The 18,584-nt window shown below is 37.2% G+C and overlaps 1 protein-coding gene across 1 annotated transcript; it reads left to right on the forward strand.

The window, feature by feature from the left end:
• The first annotated feature begins 158 nt into the window (after window positions 1-158).
• On the forward strand, window positions 159-14,864 carry LOC100892953 (crooked neck-like protein 1). Its single transcript, XM_030998405.1, has 14 exons — window positions 159-308; window positions 4,344-4,433; window positions 5,002-5,156; window positions 5,505-5,588; window positions 6,189-6,430; window positions 6,855-7,030; window positions 7,419-7,580; window positions 7,726-7,926; window positions 8,479-8,619; window positions 8,945-9,091; window positions 9,556-9,750; window positions 11,208-11,363; window positions 12,683-12,775; window positions 14,362-14,864. Exons 1-14 carry the CDS (start codon window positions 267-269, stop codon window positions 14,491-14,493), a joined length of 2,016 nt encoding a protein of 671 aa, XP_030854265.1. The 5' UTR covers window positions 159-266; the 3' UTR covers window positions 14,494-14,864.
• Window positions 14,865-18,584: the final 3,720 nt, after the last annotated feature.

An 18,584-nucleotide genomic window follows, 5' to 3' on the forward strand; every position in this document is an offset into this window, starting at 1 on the left:
TTACGATTATATCTTTATATAACAATCTAAAAATATAACTGAAAAATATTAATTGCCTAATTATTTTTGTTGTTGATCTAAAATGATTTTGTAACAAACATAATGAGAATTATATTTATTTATGAATTCATTTTTTTCGTTTACTCGAACAAGCCCATTTTCAGAGCGCCATCTCCGTTACAAATTGTTTTCGTGGACAGGTTTCTGAGGCGAAAACTAGACAATCGACAGTTTTTCATCGTTAAAGCGGACAAACTATCATCAAAATGGCTTCGTCCAGTAAAAATAAAGTTCCCAAAGTTGCGAAGGTAAATATTTCGTGCTTAACATCACTTTATTATAAGTATTTAATCGGACAAGATTCTTGCAAATAGATTTAGCACGCTATCCAATTAGATAATTTATGGGTTGTTATTCCGGTCACAATTCAAGTCGTTACTTCCGAATTCGGTAGCTTGGCCCTAATCATGGGCCAAAGGCATATGAAGTGAAAGCTTAATTTAAGTCGTTGAGAGCAGTCCATCCTGATATTTAGTTGGTTTTAATAATGATAAAATCAGAAAAACAAGAGAATGAGTGACAGTTTGACCCTTTTTTTAATTCAGCAAAATTCTTTTTAAAAAAAGTTGTGATTTTTTTTTAAATTATCAGTTGGGGCGCTGGACTGAGAATAAAGATCATCCGCATAAACAAGGATATCCACGGACAAATTGCATCTTGAAAAATAAGGATCGTTCGCGATTACTGATCCATGCTTTGCCTTTGGCGATGCGAAAAACAGATTTTGGAAACAGATTTTGGAAGAAAATGAAATTGAACTGGAAGCCCGACTGCTGAGAACACAGCATTCTTCCAGAATCTCGGGTAAAGTGGTAAAGATGCATGTCTCACTTGCGCAGCACAGAGACTTTCAAAACAAATCCAGGGGAAGGCGTACAATTCGTAAAAGTAGAGGGTGAACTGGGGGTATCTTGTTATGCGGAATCTATTGTTTGCATTGCCAGTGAGCGGATCAGCATTTTTACGAAGATATCCTCGTTTATGTGGACGATCCTTATTTTCAAACCAGCGCCCCAACTGATTAAAAAAACAAATTGGCAACACTGACGTAGCATGCGACCCTATCTTTTAATTTTCTCAGTTAATGATGACGGAATAGATTGTTTTCAAAATGACATAGAGTAAAGGAGCCCGTTTTCGGCCACTTAAGACAAAATCCTATTTTTAGGACTCTTTACTTCCTATTTATTATCATTTCTTGTTCAAATCATGAAGCAAATATTATTATTATTTAAACAAAAAAAGAATCCCAGAAAAAAATCACGAATTGCCATGACAATATTCATTTCAATTTTCACTGTTTTGGAGCCAGTTATCGGCCGAGCGTTTCAGTTTACGGCCGCATGTACAAAGTCAATAGGAAATAGGAAGCGCTCACGCGCGCCGTGCGTTTCCGCGCTGATGTACAGCACAAGCGGGCGGAGCAGGTATCCCACGCCGGAGCTCCCTGGTGCTCGCCTGGCCGAAGACAGGCACAGCGGTGATCGGAAGTTGGAATCTGAATTAGACAGAGATATCGTGTGTGCGTCGCGGTGTGCGGCTGCATTGATTTAATACATGCGATGAGATACTTTTGAGCTTGCGACTAGCACAAAATCGGGCTCTAAATCTGAAAAATACTTGAAATAAAGCTCATTTTATGGTACCCATATTTCTTACAGACACGCGTAAGATACTCAATTTTTCAGATTTGGGTAGCGGGACCGGCGATTACATCGCTAAAATGTGATATTTTAGGATATATTTTCCATTGCAAATGTGGTTCTTCAGTGACACTGGCATGGTATGGTATGTGTGGGATATGTGTTATGCTATTATGCGATGTATTTTAGAGTGTTTTACCTTCCATCCAACCAATCGGCCGAAAACTAGAGCTGGCCGATTACCGGCTCCTTTACTCTGAAGCCTTCATAAAATTAAAGGTAGGCAAATTCATGCAAAAAAATATATTAAAAAAATTGACTTGAAAACACATCACACAATTAGTCTGAACCGAGTCAGGAGCAAATTTGAAGAAATTATATTTTTAAATGTTGTAAAACCAAAGATATAAGAAGAAAACTGACCAAGTATCTGTACTAAAAATCGTACATGTAAAATTGGTTGTAGACATTCGACAGCTGAATATGATGCGCACGGTTGCATTACGTGCGTTCTCGAATCCAAAATCGTACCTCACACACACAATCTCGCCATACCGCGAATGGTCCGTCTTGGGGAGCTAGCCGGCTGAGAGTTTGCAGCGATACCAACGCAGCTTCGGAGCTCCGCAGCGCGCCATTTTAGCGGGACTCGGAAAGGTTTGCGATGGGAAGGCAGCGGCCTAGCTTTTTGCCCAAACAACGCTAGATCGGCTGCTGGCAAAATGAAAATAACTACGATCGAGAACATCGTCGGTTTTTTAACTTTTCAGTGAGATAATTCTGAATTCTAATTGAGACTATATAATAAATTAAATCGACAAAGAAACCTCGGTAGAACTCTTATAACTATACAAAAGCTTGTTTATTTCTTCATTTGACATTTTGTTTTCGACCATTTTTTCGTGCGCGAGTCAATGTAAACTATGTATTACCAAACTTTCAACACGCAAGAAATGGGGAACACTCGCAGACCTCGTAACAAATTTGTTGCAAAAAAAAAATTTCAAGGGTGATTTTGAAGCAGTGGAGAACATTGGCGCTGCAATGCGCAGAAATATACTTGAAAGAAACTTAAAAAAGAATACCTGAATTTTCAGAAAATCGTATTTGTATTAGTGTACCTAGATGTGACTTGTTTATAAATCAGATTTTATGAAGATTTGTCGGGAAAAAATGTCAATTTTTTCCGTTTGGTGGTCATTTCTAGGCTAATATTTTAAAAGTTGCATCAGTAATGGGCCCTATGTTTCTCTTATCGTACTCGCATGTTATTTCTACATAGATTAAACATAGGATGGTTAAGGGTAAGACCAGATAACATTATAAAAAAGATATATCCTTCCACCCTCCCATATCCAAGTTTTGGGCTGATTATTGCCGACCCACCGCAGCAAGGCCATTCAGATTTTCGTACGCGCACAAAGCGCCCTCTAGTGCCCCATGAATGTGCCTATTAAAGGTGTATAAAAAACGTATTTGCAATAAATAAATAATAGATCTATATTAAGGTTGAATGATTGAGAATTTTCTGAAGGGAAAATACAGATTTGTGTAAAAAATGTGTACAGGTCAAATGGGAGGGGAGCTTGCAAGATACATCACACAGTTGCCATTTTGTGTTTGATTGACCTTCAAAAGATTTTCAATCACTATTTGCTCAAACTTTCACTGACCTGTTTCGCTCTTTTTTATACTTCTATTAAAATTTATAACAAACATAATTTTAGGGTGCACTTCCCCTTTAAAAAGACTTCATTTTTTAAAGTGTCCGGCTCTCTCTAGACACATGCAACCCCCAACATACTTGGCATGCACTAAAGAGAAATAACCGTCTGGTATGGGGAATTCTGTAATAAAACTGACAATTGTTGACCTTCCCCACACAAAGGTTTGCCTCCCATGCCCTGTGTTCAGAGTTTAACAGCTCAGTATTGATGCCCCTACCAGCAAAATTAAATTAACCCTGTAACCGATAATCGGACTGGGGTCCGATCCCTGGCTGATTAGGTGAAATCGGATGATAAATTCTGATCGTCGATCGATGAAAAATGATCGGAAAATGATCGGAAGAAAAAGAAGAAAAAAGGCTGAGACTTTTCAAGTTTTGGGCTATCAAATACTAAAAAAACATCCGTAGCTGGGATATTTTGTCATTTGGAGTTTTTGTAGCCCATGTATGTTCATGACTTTGAAATTAATTATATTGGTCTAAGAGAAGAGGCAATGCAAGCGAGCTGCCATTTTGGATTATAATGTAGGCATAATCCAATATGTCCAGAATTCCTTTGACAATAAATTTTCTAGATTCACCCATTTGTGAAATTTTGCTGTCTATTTGGTAGTTCTTGTTCGAAATAAATTTGTATAGAATATGAGAAATCATTAATCCAATATTATCGTTGGTAACTTTTTTCTTAATGTATGTAGTCCATCAAATGGGAGCTATTATAAAAATATACCAATCTCTGTGCATAAATATTAGTAGGGTCTACACCTTTACCAAAGATCAGAAAGATATGAATCTGTACCAATGGCAAGTAGAGGAATAATCATGTTCATGTATTTTCATGATTATTTTCTCAACATAATAGCTAGCGTAAATATGCTGAACTACTAATATATTTTATTATTCCCCAACAGGTCAAAAACAAGATGCCTGCAGAGGTGCAGATTACAGCTGAACAGATCCTCAGAGAGGCTAAGGAACGAGAACTTGAGTTGGTTCCTCCTGTAAGTATACACACAGAAGTATTCATTCTTTATCATCTTCTTCTCTTGCTTTCTCTCTCTCTCTTTCTCTCTCTATCTCTCTCCCTCCCTCTCTCTCTCTCTCTCTCTCTCTCTCTCTCTATCTCTATCTCTATATTCCTCTCCCATTTTCTCTGTTTCCCATCTTATGTTTCGAATTAACAGGTTTTTTTTTTTTAATCTATGATTATACTTTATGGCCCTAGCCTAGAGTCCTAGACCCTATCTTACGTTCCATATTATTGCTGTTACCCTATGAATGCAAATACAGTCAGTGTCATTAAACCCTGTGATTTGTTAGTGACCCATTCATCACCTCCCTAAAATTCTGGACGACCTCCAGGTTAATAACCATTATTTTAGAGTGTAATTCAAATAATGATCTTCCTCATCTCATAGACATGTTTCTAGAACCAAGATCAGTTCATATGCAGTTACATTTTAATCGGTTCAGTACTACACATCGGAATTGATGAGTAAAGATTGAGCTTCTTGCCTACAAGGAATCTAATATTCTAATAATCTTGTTTTTCCCACCAACAAATGTCAGCCTCCAAAGCAAAAGATCACTGACCCAGATGAACTTCAAGAATACAGACTGAGAAAAAGAAAGGAATTTGAGGACAATATCCGCAAAAACCGTTCCATGGTGGGAAATTGGATCAAGTATGCCAAGTGGGAAGAGAGCCAGAATGAAATTGCTCGGTAAGAATTCACTAGTATGTAAGAGAATGTTCACTGAATGTTTTTCACTTTGCTGCTTCATCATTGCTTTTCTAACTTTTATATTTATTTATTTTAAATCAACAAAAAAACAAAAATCTTTACCAATTTGTAGAAATATGTCTCTACATAATATCAAAATGTTCTCTTTACACCACTCCATTTTTGTAATTTTTCTTTTTTTTCTTCAAATTAAATTAATAATTAAACACATATATATCATAAAAGAAAGGTGATCTTCACACGGAAAGAATTGATGTACTCGTTTAATCTACATGCAGTTATTCCAGTTATGAACCTTATGTACATTTTTTCCCTTCTTCTCCACAGAGCAAGATCCATTTGGGAAAGAGCCTTAGATGTGGAGCACAGGAACGTGACAATCTGGTTGAAATACGCAGAAATGGAAATGAAGTAAGTCCATTAGTATGTGTATTTATGGTCCAGTAGTGATAGTATGTACAATAAAATCCTCCCCCTCTCTCACATGGTGCAACCGGAAGCCTAATATTTTAGTAAAATGTGAAATATTTGCACAGAGCATGCCCCATAACTTACTCAAGAATAAATCGCTTTAGTGCCCAATGTGATCCTTAGTTTGAAATAGTTTGCCTTAGCCTGATGTCCAGATTTTTGGTCACAGGAATCTACTTTGCTTTGAAGCCAGACTAATAGGACTTTAACTGAATTCTTAAAAGACTTGACCAAAACATCTATAAAGTTTTGAAATGTTTTAAAGATATTCATCTCTATTAAATTTGAATGCTACTAATGTAATGCATGTTTTAGTTATATAAATTGTAAAACACCATCTAAACTATGTGTCGTTATTTGTAGCATAGTGCCATAAAGCTTGTTTATCATTTGAAGCTAGTGTGCACTTGCACAGTATTATCTCAAGTGTAAAGTGATGCGGTCATATAGAAGAAGTGGTTATTCTTCAACAACGTCGTCCATATCATATAGTGCAGTGGGGATCCTATGCTCATAGTATATGTTTCTTTATTCTTGTAGACACAAACAGATCAACCATTCTCGCAACATCTGGGACAGAGCCATCACCATCCTCCCTCGCACCAATCAGTTCTGGTACAAGTACACCTACATGGAGGAGCTTGTAGGGAACGTGGGTGGAGCCAGACAGGTGTTTGAACGCTGGATGCAATGGGAACCTGAAGAACAGGCGTGGTTCTCCTACATTAAGATGGAGCTTAGATACAAGGAGACGGAGCGTGCAAGAGCTATCTATGAGAGATATATCCTTTACAGAGTCTTGAATTATTACTGGTTGTGGTTTGCCATCAGAATAATATTGTTATTGAGGAAATAGTAAAAACGGTTTGTGTCCTTTTTTGGGGGGGAGGGAGGGGTTCATAATGTGTACCATCTTCTGATACTGCTATAATATCTAATGCCCTCTAATGCTTTGATACAAAAATAAAAATAAAGATATTGAGTTCAAATGTGCATTATCCATTGTTGATTGCTTAAGTTTTGAACAAACAGCATTGAATACTTCGGTTTAAATGTAATTGAAAGAATCAATAGAGATACATGCAGTATGCTTTCATAAATATACTCTTCTGTTGAAGGGTGTTCACTCATACATGTTTCCATCGAACATGGAACATAGAAAGTTCTATGCACAAAGAATGTATTGTATCCTTGACTGAGAGCTACTTGTCTATGTTCATCCTGAAGTGAAAAACTGGATCAAATATGCCGGATTTGAGGAATCTCATAACTACTTCAGTTTAGCCAGAGGAGTCTATGAGAGAGCTGTAGCATTTTATGAAGACCACATGGATGAGAAACTCTACATAGCATTTTCCAAGTTCGAAGAGAGACAGAAAGAGGTAAATAATGTTTGTTCACATTTCATTCAGAAAGTTAATTCTCCCATGAATACAGCAGCCCCATAAGATAACTTATCTCCCAGTCCTTTTAAGAATCCATATTTGCAAGGATACATACAGGTTTTCATTTTCTTGATGCAAGGTTTACATAGGGGATACATCTTTGTAATCAGATAATGTTATGTTTAATTTTTTTTTATTTCTTCTGATAAACTTTTTCATTGATATAAGTAATTTTTCTGAGAGATGCAATATTCTGATGTGATTGATCTTTAAAACTACCATTATGACTAAATATGAAAAATTGCAATAACTATTGATAGAATCTTTCAAAGATTTCTCCTTGTTTTTGTTCAAAAGTTTACCCATAATGTTTTTGACAATCCAGCATGAAAGAGCCAAGGTGATCTATAAATATGCTCTCGACAACATGGATAAGGAGCATGCTCAAGAACTGTTCAAGAACTACACCATCCATGAGAAGAGATATGGAGACAGAGCTGGCATAGAAGATGTCGTCATCAGCAAGAGGAGGTTCCAGTATGAAGAAGTAAGTTACCACGATATAATTCTGCTATAATTCTCTGACACATACCTTTCTAAATGAAAACAAATTGTTTATCCATACAGATCTTTCATGCTTTCTTGAATCATGTTATAAAATGTATCTCTTGTTTTTTGTTTTTGTTTTGTAGGAGGTGAAAGCCAACCCTAACAACTACGATGCATGGTTTGACTACCTACGTCTAATGGAGACGGATGGGGATATAGAGACTGTGAGAGATCTGTATGAGAGAGCTATAGCTAACATTCCACCTGCTCAAGAAAAGAGATTGTGGAGGAGATATATGTATCTATGGATCAACTATGCTACCTATGAAGAATTAGAAGTCAGGGTAAGTGATTTGAGTCATCATGTTATAGGATATTAACCATCTATAATATATCAGTGTTAATAGTACAAAGCTTTATGTTAACCTTAAACAAGGCCGAGGTATTTGAAAGGTTTCTAATACCGGGAAGGGGGGCTAAAAGGCCCCCCTGCCCCCCCCCCCCCTCGGATCTAGGCCAAGTGATGTCCATTCATGCTAACATTTGACACAGGTATTGGGCAATATGTAAGGCACATTCCTATGGTGTCAGATTCGTTATGCAATATTAATATTTTCATAATTTATGCAAATTGGAGCTTAAAATATGTGTATTAATATTTTTGGCTTAAGCCTCGGTCACAAATGCTATTACGAACGCCGTAGGAACGATTTTCAGACAATGGAAATTCGGGAAGACAATGAAAAAACGGAGATTCGTACGAAATTATCTTTCTTACGAACCTTTGTGAACGTAGCATAAGGTTTAGCAAAGACTAGTCTCTTTTGTAGCTGCATGGTAGATGATTAATATTTTTATCTAATGCCTTTCTCGACTGTCTTTTCTATGTATTGAAGGATATGGAAAAGACACGTGAGGTTTACAAGGCATGCCTGGACCTGATCCCCCATAAGAAGTTTACATTTGCCAAGATGTGGGTGCTGATGGCTCAGTTTGAGGTCAGACAGAAAGAGCTTCAGAAAGCAAGGAGAGTCATGGTAAGTGTCTATGGCTTGTAAGAGAGAGAGAGAGAGAGAAAGAGGATGAGAGAGAGAGAGGGAGAGAGAGAGTATGAAAGAAAGAGAGGGGGGAGATTTTTTTTTGGTCAATTGCTATGTTGTTATTTCCATATTCATATTTTGTTTCTAGTTGTATCTAAATATTTGAATTTTTTTGGTAGTAAATCTAAAGGAAATTTTACATTTGTTTCAATAATTTTAGATGATGAAAGAGCACTTTGGACGCTTTCACTTCTTCTTTTTTTTACAGCAAAAAGAGATTGAAAATCTTTATAAACCATGTTCCCATCTTATCATTATTCAGGGAACAGCGATTGGAAAGTGTCCAAAAGATAAGCTATTCAAGTCTTACATTGAGATGGAGCTTCAGCTGAGAGAGTTTGATCGTTGTAGAGTTCTCTACGAGAAGTTCTTAGAATTCAACCCAGCAAACTGCACCACATGGATGAAGGTAAACACTCAGTTTACAGTTTCCATGTTTCCTTGCATTAATATGGTCGTGTTAGTCAACAATACTTCTATATCTGTGATATTATATTTCATTAATATAACGATTGTGGTAGATAAAACTGCTAAACAGAAGAGTGTGACATATACTACAGGATCATTTTGTTTTATAGTATGAGTTGACTACATTTCAATTGGTACTGTTGATCAGTAGAAATGAGCTATTGTTATAGAAAATACATCAGCAAGTCCTTGATGTGTCATCTAAATGTCTGTTTGTCTCAAAGGTTGTTTTTATTAAATTTAGAATGAATTAGAGACAAGACAAATATTTAAAATGTTTGTCAGTCTTCAGAACCTATAGCTTTAGTTGTTATTTTCAATCAATCTAAGCAAGTTTGTCTGATTTGAGGGTAGAAACAACAATGTAATAACTGTCAAAATGCAACCTCTCATGTCGATTTGCAGTATGCTGAGCTGGAGACTATTCTAGGAGATATCGACAGATCAAGAGCTGTCTATGAACTTGCCATTAGTCAGCCTAGACTTGACATGCCAGAGGTTTTGTGGAAATCTTTCATTGACTTTGAAGTGGAGCAGGAAGAATGGGATAACTCTCGAGCTCTGTATAGGAGACTACTGGAGAGGACACAACATGTTAAGGTGAGTAAACTGAAATCATTGATTGACATACAAAGACTTGACATGACCAATTCTTATGAATATTTGATGTATGCTGTACCTCTTTCCATCAAAACTATCATGATATTGTTCAGTGTTTATTCTAAATGTAAAGTGCCATTAGTAATTCTAGTTTCACTGTCATAAGCACCTATCAGACATTCATGCCAAAAGGGGTGTAATTCTGTTGCAATGAATTTTCTGCAAGATCCAGGGTTGCAATTTGCTAAAATTGAATGGTTTTATGAATAAAACATCAAATTCAAATACAGGTACTGGTATTGTGACTGCATCATGTTTTCCTTGACTAACATATGATTGCAGAGATGCCAACCGTTACGGTTTCGCCGTATTTGTTACGGTTTTAATGCTCTTGTTACGGCGTTACGGTAAACAATCAAAAGGTTACGGGGAAACTATACATAAAAGTACATTTTAGCGAATGCCGCCTTATCACATAGCCTCCGTACACAGCGCTGCATGTCGCACGCATTTACTTATAAGTTCACTGAATTTGACTACACTGGATAGGCACTTTCGCGCACATGGTCCGTCCGCCGCCATCTTGTTTAATTCTGAAACAACACGGCTGCCGTTATTACTGTTTTGATACTGGTATGCTACGTGCGGTCGTGCCTTTTGGGGGGGAGCATGGTGGTAGATGATTGTGCGCGCGGCGCCTGCTGCAGTTAAGCCACCCATTCAAAGTATGGTAGCGAAGACTTCGGTGATTCAGCGGGCGCATTGCAAGTGCGGTATACGGTGTGTTGTTGTTCACCAGTGGGCTGGTGTGTCTGTGGTACTGGTGAGTGTACATGTGCGTGTGTAGGATACGAGTTCTGCTATTTGACTGTCGATTCGAATTTGCTATTCAACGCTTGAACGAGGTGTTTTCTTCCTGAATATTATCATGGATTTATTAAAAAGAGGGAGTACCCGAGGAGGAGATCCTTTGACTGGAAACAGATTTTTAAAAACGTTTTTATGCACATCTTTATTTTGGACTTAAACTGGTAGGTTTGAAATGCAGTAAGACTGATTGGGTGTTTGTGTACGTTTTGCGCGAAAATTATGCTGCGGTTTCTTGCGTTACGGAAGGACCCCCATTTGTTACGGACAAATATGGTATATGTTACTGACAGCCATCCTATAGGGTTGGCATCTCTGTGATTGGACCATTTAAATTGGACAACTTTCATCTGTATGCTTTTTCTAAGAAGGAGATGAAAGGAATGTCATTTGATTTAATTATGCAGGTCTAGATAATTCAAACTTACAAAATGATTAGGCCATGTAAATTTGACAACATTGCATCTTCTTTTTTCTATGGATGAGATGAGAGGAATGTAACTTGATTAAATTACACAGGTCTAGGCCTGGGTCTAGATGATTTTAAATGACTCATTTATGTGCATGTTTGGATAAATGTTATCATGCAGGTCTGGATAAGTTTTGCTAAATGCGAGCTGTCGGTTGGATCAGAAGACTGCGTCTTGCGATCAAGACAGGTCTATGATGAAGCCAACAAGGCATTGAAGCATGTGGAGGAGAAAGAAGAGAGACTGATGCTACTAGAGGCATGGCAGGAGTTTGAGGTAAGACCAATGTTTACATGGAGCTGAGGATCAGGTACAGTCAAACCTGTCTATAGCGACCGCCCAAGGGAAACTCAAAAAGTGGCCTTTGTAGACAGGTGGTCTTTGTAGACAAGTTCCTTTAGTACATGATTCAATGAGAAACCACTTTCAAGGGAAACAAAAAATGTGGCCTTTGTAGACAGGTGGTCACTAAAGCAGGTTTGACTGTGTACGGTGTGGTGATGATCATCATCGGCCCTCGTGGACTATTATCATGATTCTGATAACATGATTGTCATGACAAATGATAATCATCAAATTATATTGGGTAAGGTCATGTTTAGTGATTATGCTACTAGAATGCAAGTTGCTTGTAATGTGTGAGATCATATTTCTTTTAGCATAACCCTTAAAGGGATAGTTTAACGATGTTAAATCTGAGATGCATGGCCCTACATGTTATCAGTGTCTGTGATATGGTGTAATATTGGAGCCCTTAAAAGATTGTGCTTCAAAGTGATCATGAAGTGCCTCAAAAAGAAAAAATCTTGGAGTCACTGGTTTTTTACCATACTCATTTCCCCCAATAGACTGTAGTGTTATTAAAACTGTTAGGAAAACAAGAAACAAAATTTTGATTTCCAATCATAAATATCTTGATAATCAGACAAGCCTGATTGACCTAAAGGTTTATAATTATGATTGCAGCATGAGCTTAATCCAGGATTTTGTTTCAGAATCTGAGGCAATGTTACCGAGTCACTTTGAAGAGAAGGTTGAGTTCTGGGAAGAGGTGACAAATAATTTGTGAGCATTATCATTGTATTATGCAAGTGTGGAAGAACATCAGATAAAAACCATGGCTCTTCAGATGATTTAATATTCTAAATATGGCATGTAACATCATAAAAATTGGGACAGATTTTTATGCCACATGCTTGTGTAGTCCTATATACGTCTTTCTGTGTACAGTGCTTGTAGCTTTACCAAGACTGGGCCAAATTTCCTATCATTCAGATGATTTCAGAACCTTCCAATACTTTTATGCTAGATGATCAAGCTTTTCTGATCGATTCCATAACGTTTCTTTCACAATGCAATTGCATGACCAGAAATCAACTTTACCTTTGATGTTCAAGGTGGCACTACACCAAAGCACAATGTCTTGCTTTCCAATGACAAAAAAAGGTTAATTAGATATCTGAATATTTTCACATTGCAATACAGGTACCCCTTGTGCATGTGCCGTAAGTTTAAAGAAAACGTAGATATTTTATATTTACTATGATTCCACCAAACCCTCAGCTTTAATTGAATTCAACTCTTCTTTTTTTCAGAATGAATTTGGAGATGATGAGAGTGTAGAACAGGTGCAAGAACAGATGCCTAACAAGGTCAAGAAGAGGAGAAAGATTCAAACAGAAGATGGGGTAAGTTGCAAACAAGGTGTTGTGGTCTTGTGGATAAGTCATCCGACTACAAATCAAATCCCATCGCGGCACTAATGTCCTTTGGCAAGACATTAATCTACATTTGCCACTCTCCACCCAGGTGTAAATGGGTACCTGATATGCTTGAGCACTAGTTACTTTGGCAGCTTGACTATAACCAGGGTAATATATGTAAAGCGCCATGAGCATCAGAGCCTGGCGGTTATCAGCGCTATATAAATATCCATATTATTATTATTATTATTATTAATGTAGATCATCTTTTTGGAGCCAGAAAGGTGTACTATGACACAGAGTTAACGCCCTTCTGGCTTTGAACAGACGATATCAAAGGAGGCTCAAGTGTGCTGGTCAACACTTCATGAGAAGCCACACCTAAAGGCAAATCATGTTGGCATGAAGTCCATTAGGGACCGAGCATAACACTTCAGTAATAACAGAATATCAAGAAATTGTGTCCTCACTGGTTTAAAGACCTGCTACAGGTGTTTTGTGTTGATGTATTACTGTTTTTACATGATCTGCCTACACAAACATGTTTCAGTATTACAGTGGACATTTAGGTAACAGTTAAGATTTTGTGTGTGGGACATTCAATTTCATTAAATTTATTCACAACTTTGAAATAATTTTCATTAATATTGGTGCAAGAGAGTATTTTTTAAACATCTCTCAAAGGCCCACTGCACTACTTATAGCTACATGCTCCCTCTATATAGCAAACAATGCCTAATCAATGACCATTGGTCCACCATGATCCTCTTTTTCTCATGATAAAGTAGACACACGAAGAATCAAAAGTGTTTTGAATTGATGCAAAACTCATATCATTGCAAAGGGGAAGCCTTACTGATCAAATACAAGAACTCTCCTCTTCAAAATATGTTTGGGGCCCGCAGTAATCAACTCTCAAAAATGTTAGTTTTGAGATCCAGATTTTCTGCCTTCAGCGGTCCTATGTAGAGCGTCAATATTTGTGACGTCACACGGGACACGGCTGGCTAGCTGCAGACACGCTACTCCGGCAGGCGGCCGGTACTGAGCTGTTTGTCCAGTGTGTGACGTCACTATTCTGAGCTCGCTACGCTTGTGTGTTTGACTTACGTTCAGGGGCGCTCGGGGGTCTTAGAAGGGTCTTGAAAAATTGCATTTTACGCCTTTCCATGATATCTATATGATTTCTCAGCAAATTATTCGTGTTTTTCAAGAGAAAATCTTTCCATCCATATGTAATTTGTTCTAATTATCAGTTTTAGTGAATTTTTCTTTGTGTAGCTCCTTTAAGTGGGAGCTGATGTGATGAGATAGCCCCCTGTCAGTGACCTTGCAGGGTGGTCTAATCCCTCATGTAAACTAGTACAGATGGCCTTTAGCCCATCTATATTACACCGGAAGTTCCGGCTACTGTACAATATCTCAGTAAAATTATTGTGGTGATCTTGAGTGCCATCTATAACATTGAAACATGAACAATAATGTGGAACATGAGTTCTTAGAGATATTAATTAAACGGATGTTTGAGAAGCATGTTACATAATGAATTGTGTGTGTTTACTTCCTTACAGTCTGATGCAGGATGGGAAGAGTACTACGACTACATCTTTCCTTCAGATGAGACCAACCAATCCAATCTTAAGCTGCTTGCTATGGCTAAGATGTGGAAACAGAAGATGGCTGAAATCAATGACACCTCATGAAGCCACCCTGCTGATCATGCTTCCACTGACTGACAAATGCCACTTCCTTTCAGTTGCCTGTGTCTTGCGGTATATACAGCTGTTCATTATGGAAATTCATTCGTTGTGGAGATATTGACTGTCTGCAGGGAAGATGGATATGAGATCTTTCAAGTGTTTTACATCAAGCCGACAGCACACTGCCTATACTCCTGAATGGATCTGGTAGTGGAAACATTGTATTGGCTGTCATCAATATGTCAACTCATCTGCAGGATCAATGTGCCCAGAAGAAATCTTCTTAAAGGCATCATTTAACAATGTTAGATCTGAGATGCATGGCCCTACGTGTTATCAGTGTCTGTGATATGGTGGAATATTGAAGCCCTAGAAAAATTGCACTTCAAAATGATCATGTTGTGCCTCAAAAAAGTAAAAATCTTTGAGTGACCGGTTTTACCATACTCCTAAGCCCTAAAAAAATTGTGTTTCAAAATGATCATGAAGTGCCTCAAAAAGTTAAAATTCTTTGAGTGACCGGTTTTACCATACTCATTTTCCCCAATAGACTCTAGTGTTATAAAAACCATTTGGAGAACAAGAAATGAAATTTCGATTTCCAATCATAAATATCTCGATAATCAGACAGGCGATCGACTTGTTAAAGCCATGGGATTCCTGACTGACCTAAAGGTTTATAATTATGATTGCAGCATGAGCTAAATCCAGGATTTTGTTTCAGAATCTGAGGCAATGTTACCGGGTCACTTTAACCAATTGGGAAGAGCATTGAATCAGATTATCCTTTCTAATCTCTACATCATGTCAGTTAAACATCCTGATTTCAGTAGACAGTGTAGTGTGTAAGTACAGTCAAACCTGTTTTAGTGACCACCTGTCTACAACAAGCACATTTTTTGTTTCCCTTGAAAATATTTTTTCATTGACTCGTGTACTAAAGGAACCTGTCTACAAAGACCACTTTTTGTGTTTCCCTCGGGCGGTCGCTGTAAACAGGTTTGACTGTATAAGGAATGCTGGTGCAATACAAGTATCTGATCCATCGATTGTCAAAATTATGGTTGCAAACTTTTTGTACTTTAAGGGCTTTTCATCAGTAAATGGCTCTACTATTCTGAATAATTTTCTACTAACTGCATCTGTACAGCATGTAGTCGATTGTGCATCATGTTAATTCTGTTACATGGAATGGGATGCCTTAGGATGACATAGGTTTTCATTCAAGATCAAGTGGGATAATATCTTTTACTACGTGTGTGAGAAATCTCTTGTATGGTGAAGTAAAGTGAAGAAACTCTTTGTCACTGAATGCATTACATGTGCAGAGATGCCAAACTTCATCAATAAAAAGGTACTCTTAGAAGGCAGAAACAATATTTTTTTGGACAGCCATGGTATAAATCATCGTAGAGTAATTCCATGTAGTTGTCAAAATGACTACAGAAAATATGCATGTGATGACATATATAACTGTCAACATCTGAGAGATGAGAGATTTGGGTTTCATTCCTATGTCTGGTTTCTTATTCTGAATTGACTCGTCTCATGTATGCAGCAAAGTTCCTAAGACTTAAAGGCATCGCTTAGCAATGTTAAATCTGAGATGCATGGCCCCACGTGTTATTAGTGTCAGTGATATGGTGTAATATTGAAGCCCTAAAACAATTGCGCTTCAAAATGATCATGAAGTGCCTCAAAAAAGTAAAAATCTATGAGTGACCGGTTTTACCATACTCTTTGTCCCCAATAGACAGTCGTGTTTTAAAAACCATTAGGAAAACAGACAATTTGAGTTCGATTTACAATCATAAATATCTTGATAATCAGACAGGCAATCGGCTTGTAAAAGTCACGAGGTTCCTGACTGACCTAAAGGTTTATAATAATCATTGCAGCATGAGCTAAATCCAGGATTTTGTTTCAGAATCTAAGACGATGTTACTGAGTCACTTTAAATAAAACAACATTGGGTAAGCAGGATCTCATCATTACACACTGTCTCTGCATTGACTACAGTGAGTTCAACTGATGCATAATGCTTTACAACACATTCACCCTGACTTTCAGAACAGTACAAAACAAGAATGGTTAAGGTGCATGATGACTGCTTCACGGTGTGAAAATGAGCTGTATGAAAACAACAATTATCTTTCAATCTTTAAAATGTTGTCATTTTCCCCCTCATTTTTCTTTCCCCGTCTTACAATATTCTTCTGGTGCACAGACACAGATGAACCCATAAATAGAGAAACTTTCTTAGATTGTTGACTGTTTATTCTTCCTACAAGACCTTGGTTTGATCAGGAATCAGATCTGAGTGTTGCACATCTATATATATAATCAACCACTTCATCAGACTGTACATCATTCAACCTGTCAAAATATAATTGTTGTCATGTTTCCCAAGAAATATGACCTCAAGAAGTTGAGATACGTTATTTTTATATGGGTATGTTATCATTTTGATTGACTTGTTGAAATTGTAAATATGACTGTAAATGTACATTTTATATTAAACTGCATTTCAAATATATTTAAATGGTGGTATATTTTATTTTTGTTTTTTTATTGTGTTGTTAAAGGGCAGTCCAACTTTAAAACAAGTTGAACTGTGAAAGCAGATAATCTTAGATAAATTAAACTACATAATGTGAATCTCAAGGGGTTAGTTCATCATTTTTGCCAAAAAATGAAAATTTTCAAGCTTCCTTGTTTTCTCATCATGGAAGTCCCAATATGCCCTCAGAATTATATTGATCCTCATTTACTCCCATTAGGGGTGCAAGGGGAATTTGAGAGAAATAAAAAAAATGCACTTTTTGGCAAAAATTGCAAGGGGTGAGTTCATCATTTTTGCCAAAAAAATAAAAATGTTTAATCTTCTTTGTTTTCTCATCATGAAAGTCCCAATATGCCCTCAGAATTATATTGATCCCTGTATGTTCCTAAAAAGGGGGCACATTTGGAAAGATTCGAAAATCGCCACTTTTTGGCAAAATTGGCAAGGGGTAAGCTCATCATGTTTAGGTACTTACTTGCCTTATCTCTCTTGCATTGTAATAATAAGAAAGTAGAGAGAGGCTGATGAGAGAATAAATATTATAAAAAAGTGAGCATGAGAGAGAGAGAGAGAGCGTGCGCGAGGGAGAAACACACATACAGAGAGAGGGAGAGGTGAGGGGACAGAATTTCACCTTTGTAACTCGTTTTAATAGTTGTAGTTTGAAGAAAAAATGCTTTGAAAAATATATCTAAAATCATTTAAACTAGACATTAGTTTGCTATTCATCATCCTATTTATACATTTATTAATACCTTGAAATAATCTCTCTCTCTCTCTCTCTTCTCTCTCTCTCTCTCCTCTTCTCTCTCTCCTCTCTCTCTCTTTTCTTTCTCCCTCTTTTTTTTCTTTTCTCTCTCTCTCTCTCTTTTCTCTCTCCCTCTCTTTTCTCTCTCTCTCTCTATATATATAAACTTCTAAATAAATAAATGTGAAAGAGATGTCACATTCTATTCACAGTTACTGAAAAAAATCCTCCCTCTTTCGCTAAGACGATTTGCATATTCATTAATCATTGTAAGGCCTACGTTTCAATGTATCTTCAATCAGTGGAATTCAAGCTCATGCCTAAACATTACTTTTTGCAAATGATTGCTAATGAATATGCACGAAGTTTTAGAAGAGGTGGGACATATTTAAGTAACTGTGAAACATATGTGATATATAAATTACATAAACTGAAGTCCGTCAGCACTACCATTAAGTTTGAAATAAGTAACGTTTTTAATCTTCACCGAAGAAAGATGTTACTTTTCAATTCAGCATCCAAACTTCTCCGACAGCAAATGAGATCTGGTAAGCCTGAATGGCCGATCTTCCATGCTTGTCTAGGAATGGGTGGGGCTCTAGATCTTCACCGAGGATCTGGGATTGAGCTGTAGAGTCATCTCCACTCGACTCCCAATCAGCGATAGCAAATAGCTGGTAGGGCCAGGGAGGGATGATTCAAGATTGAAGAGCGCCGTTTCATCAGTCATACGCCAAATCGTTTGAAGAAGTATCATTTTTTATAAATACTGATCACAATATG

This window comes from Strongylocentrotus purpuratus, unplaced genomic scaffold (assembly GCF_000002235.5).
Source record: "Strongylocentrotus purpuratus isolate Spur 01 unplaced genomic scaffold, Spur_5.0 spur5_scaffold_5, whole genome shotgun sequence".
Classification (NCBI taxonomy): Eukaryota; Metazoa; Echinodermata; class Echinoidea; order Camarodonta; family Strongylocentrotidae; genus Strongylocentrotus; species Strongylocentrotus purpuratus.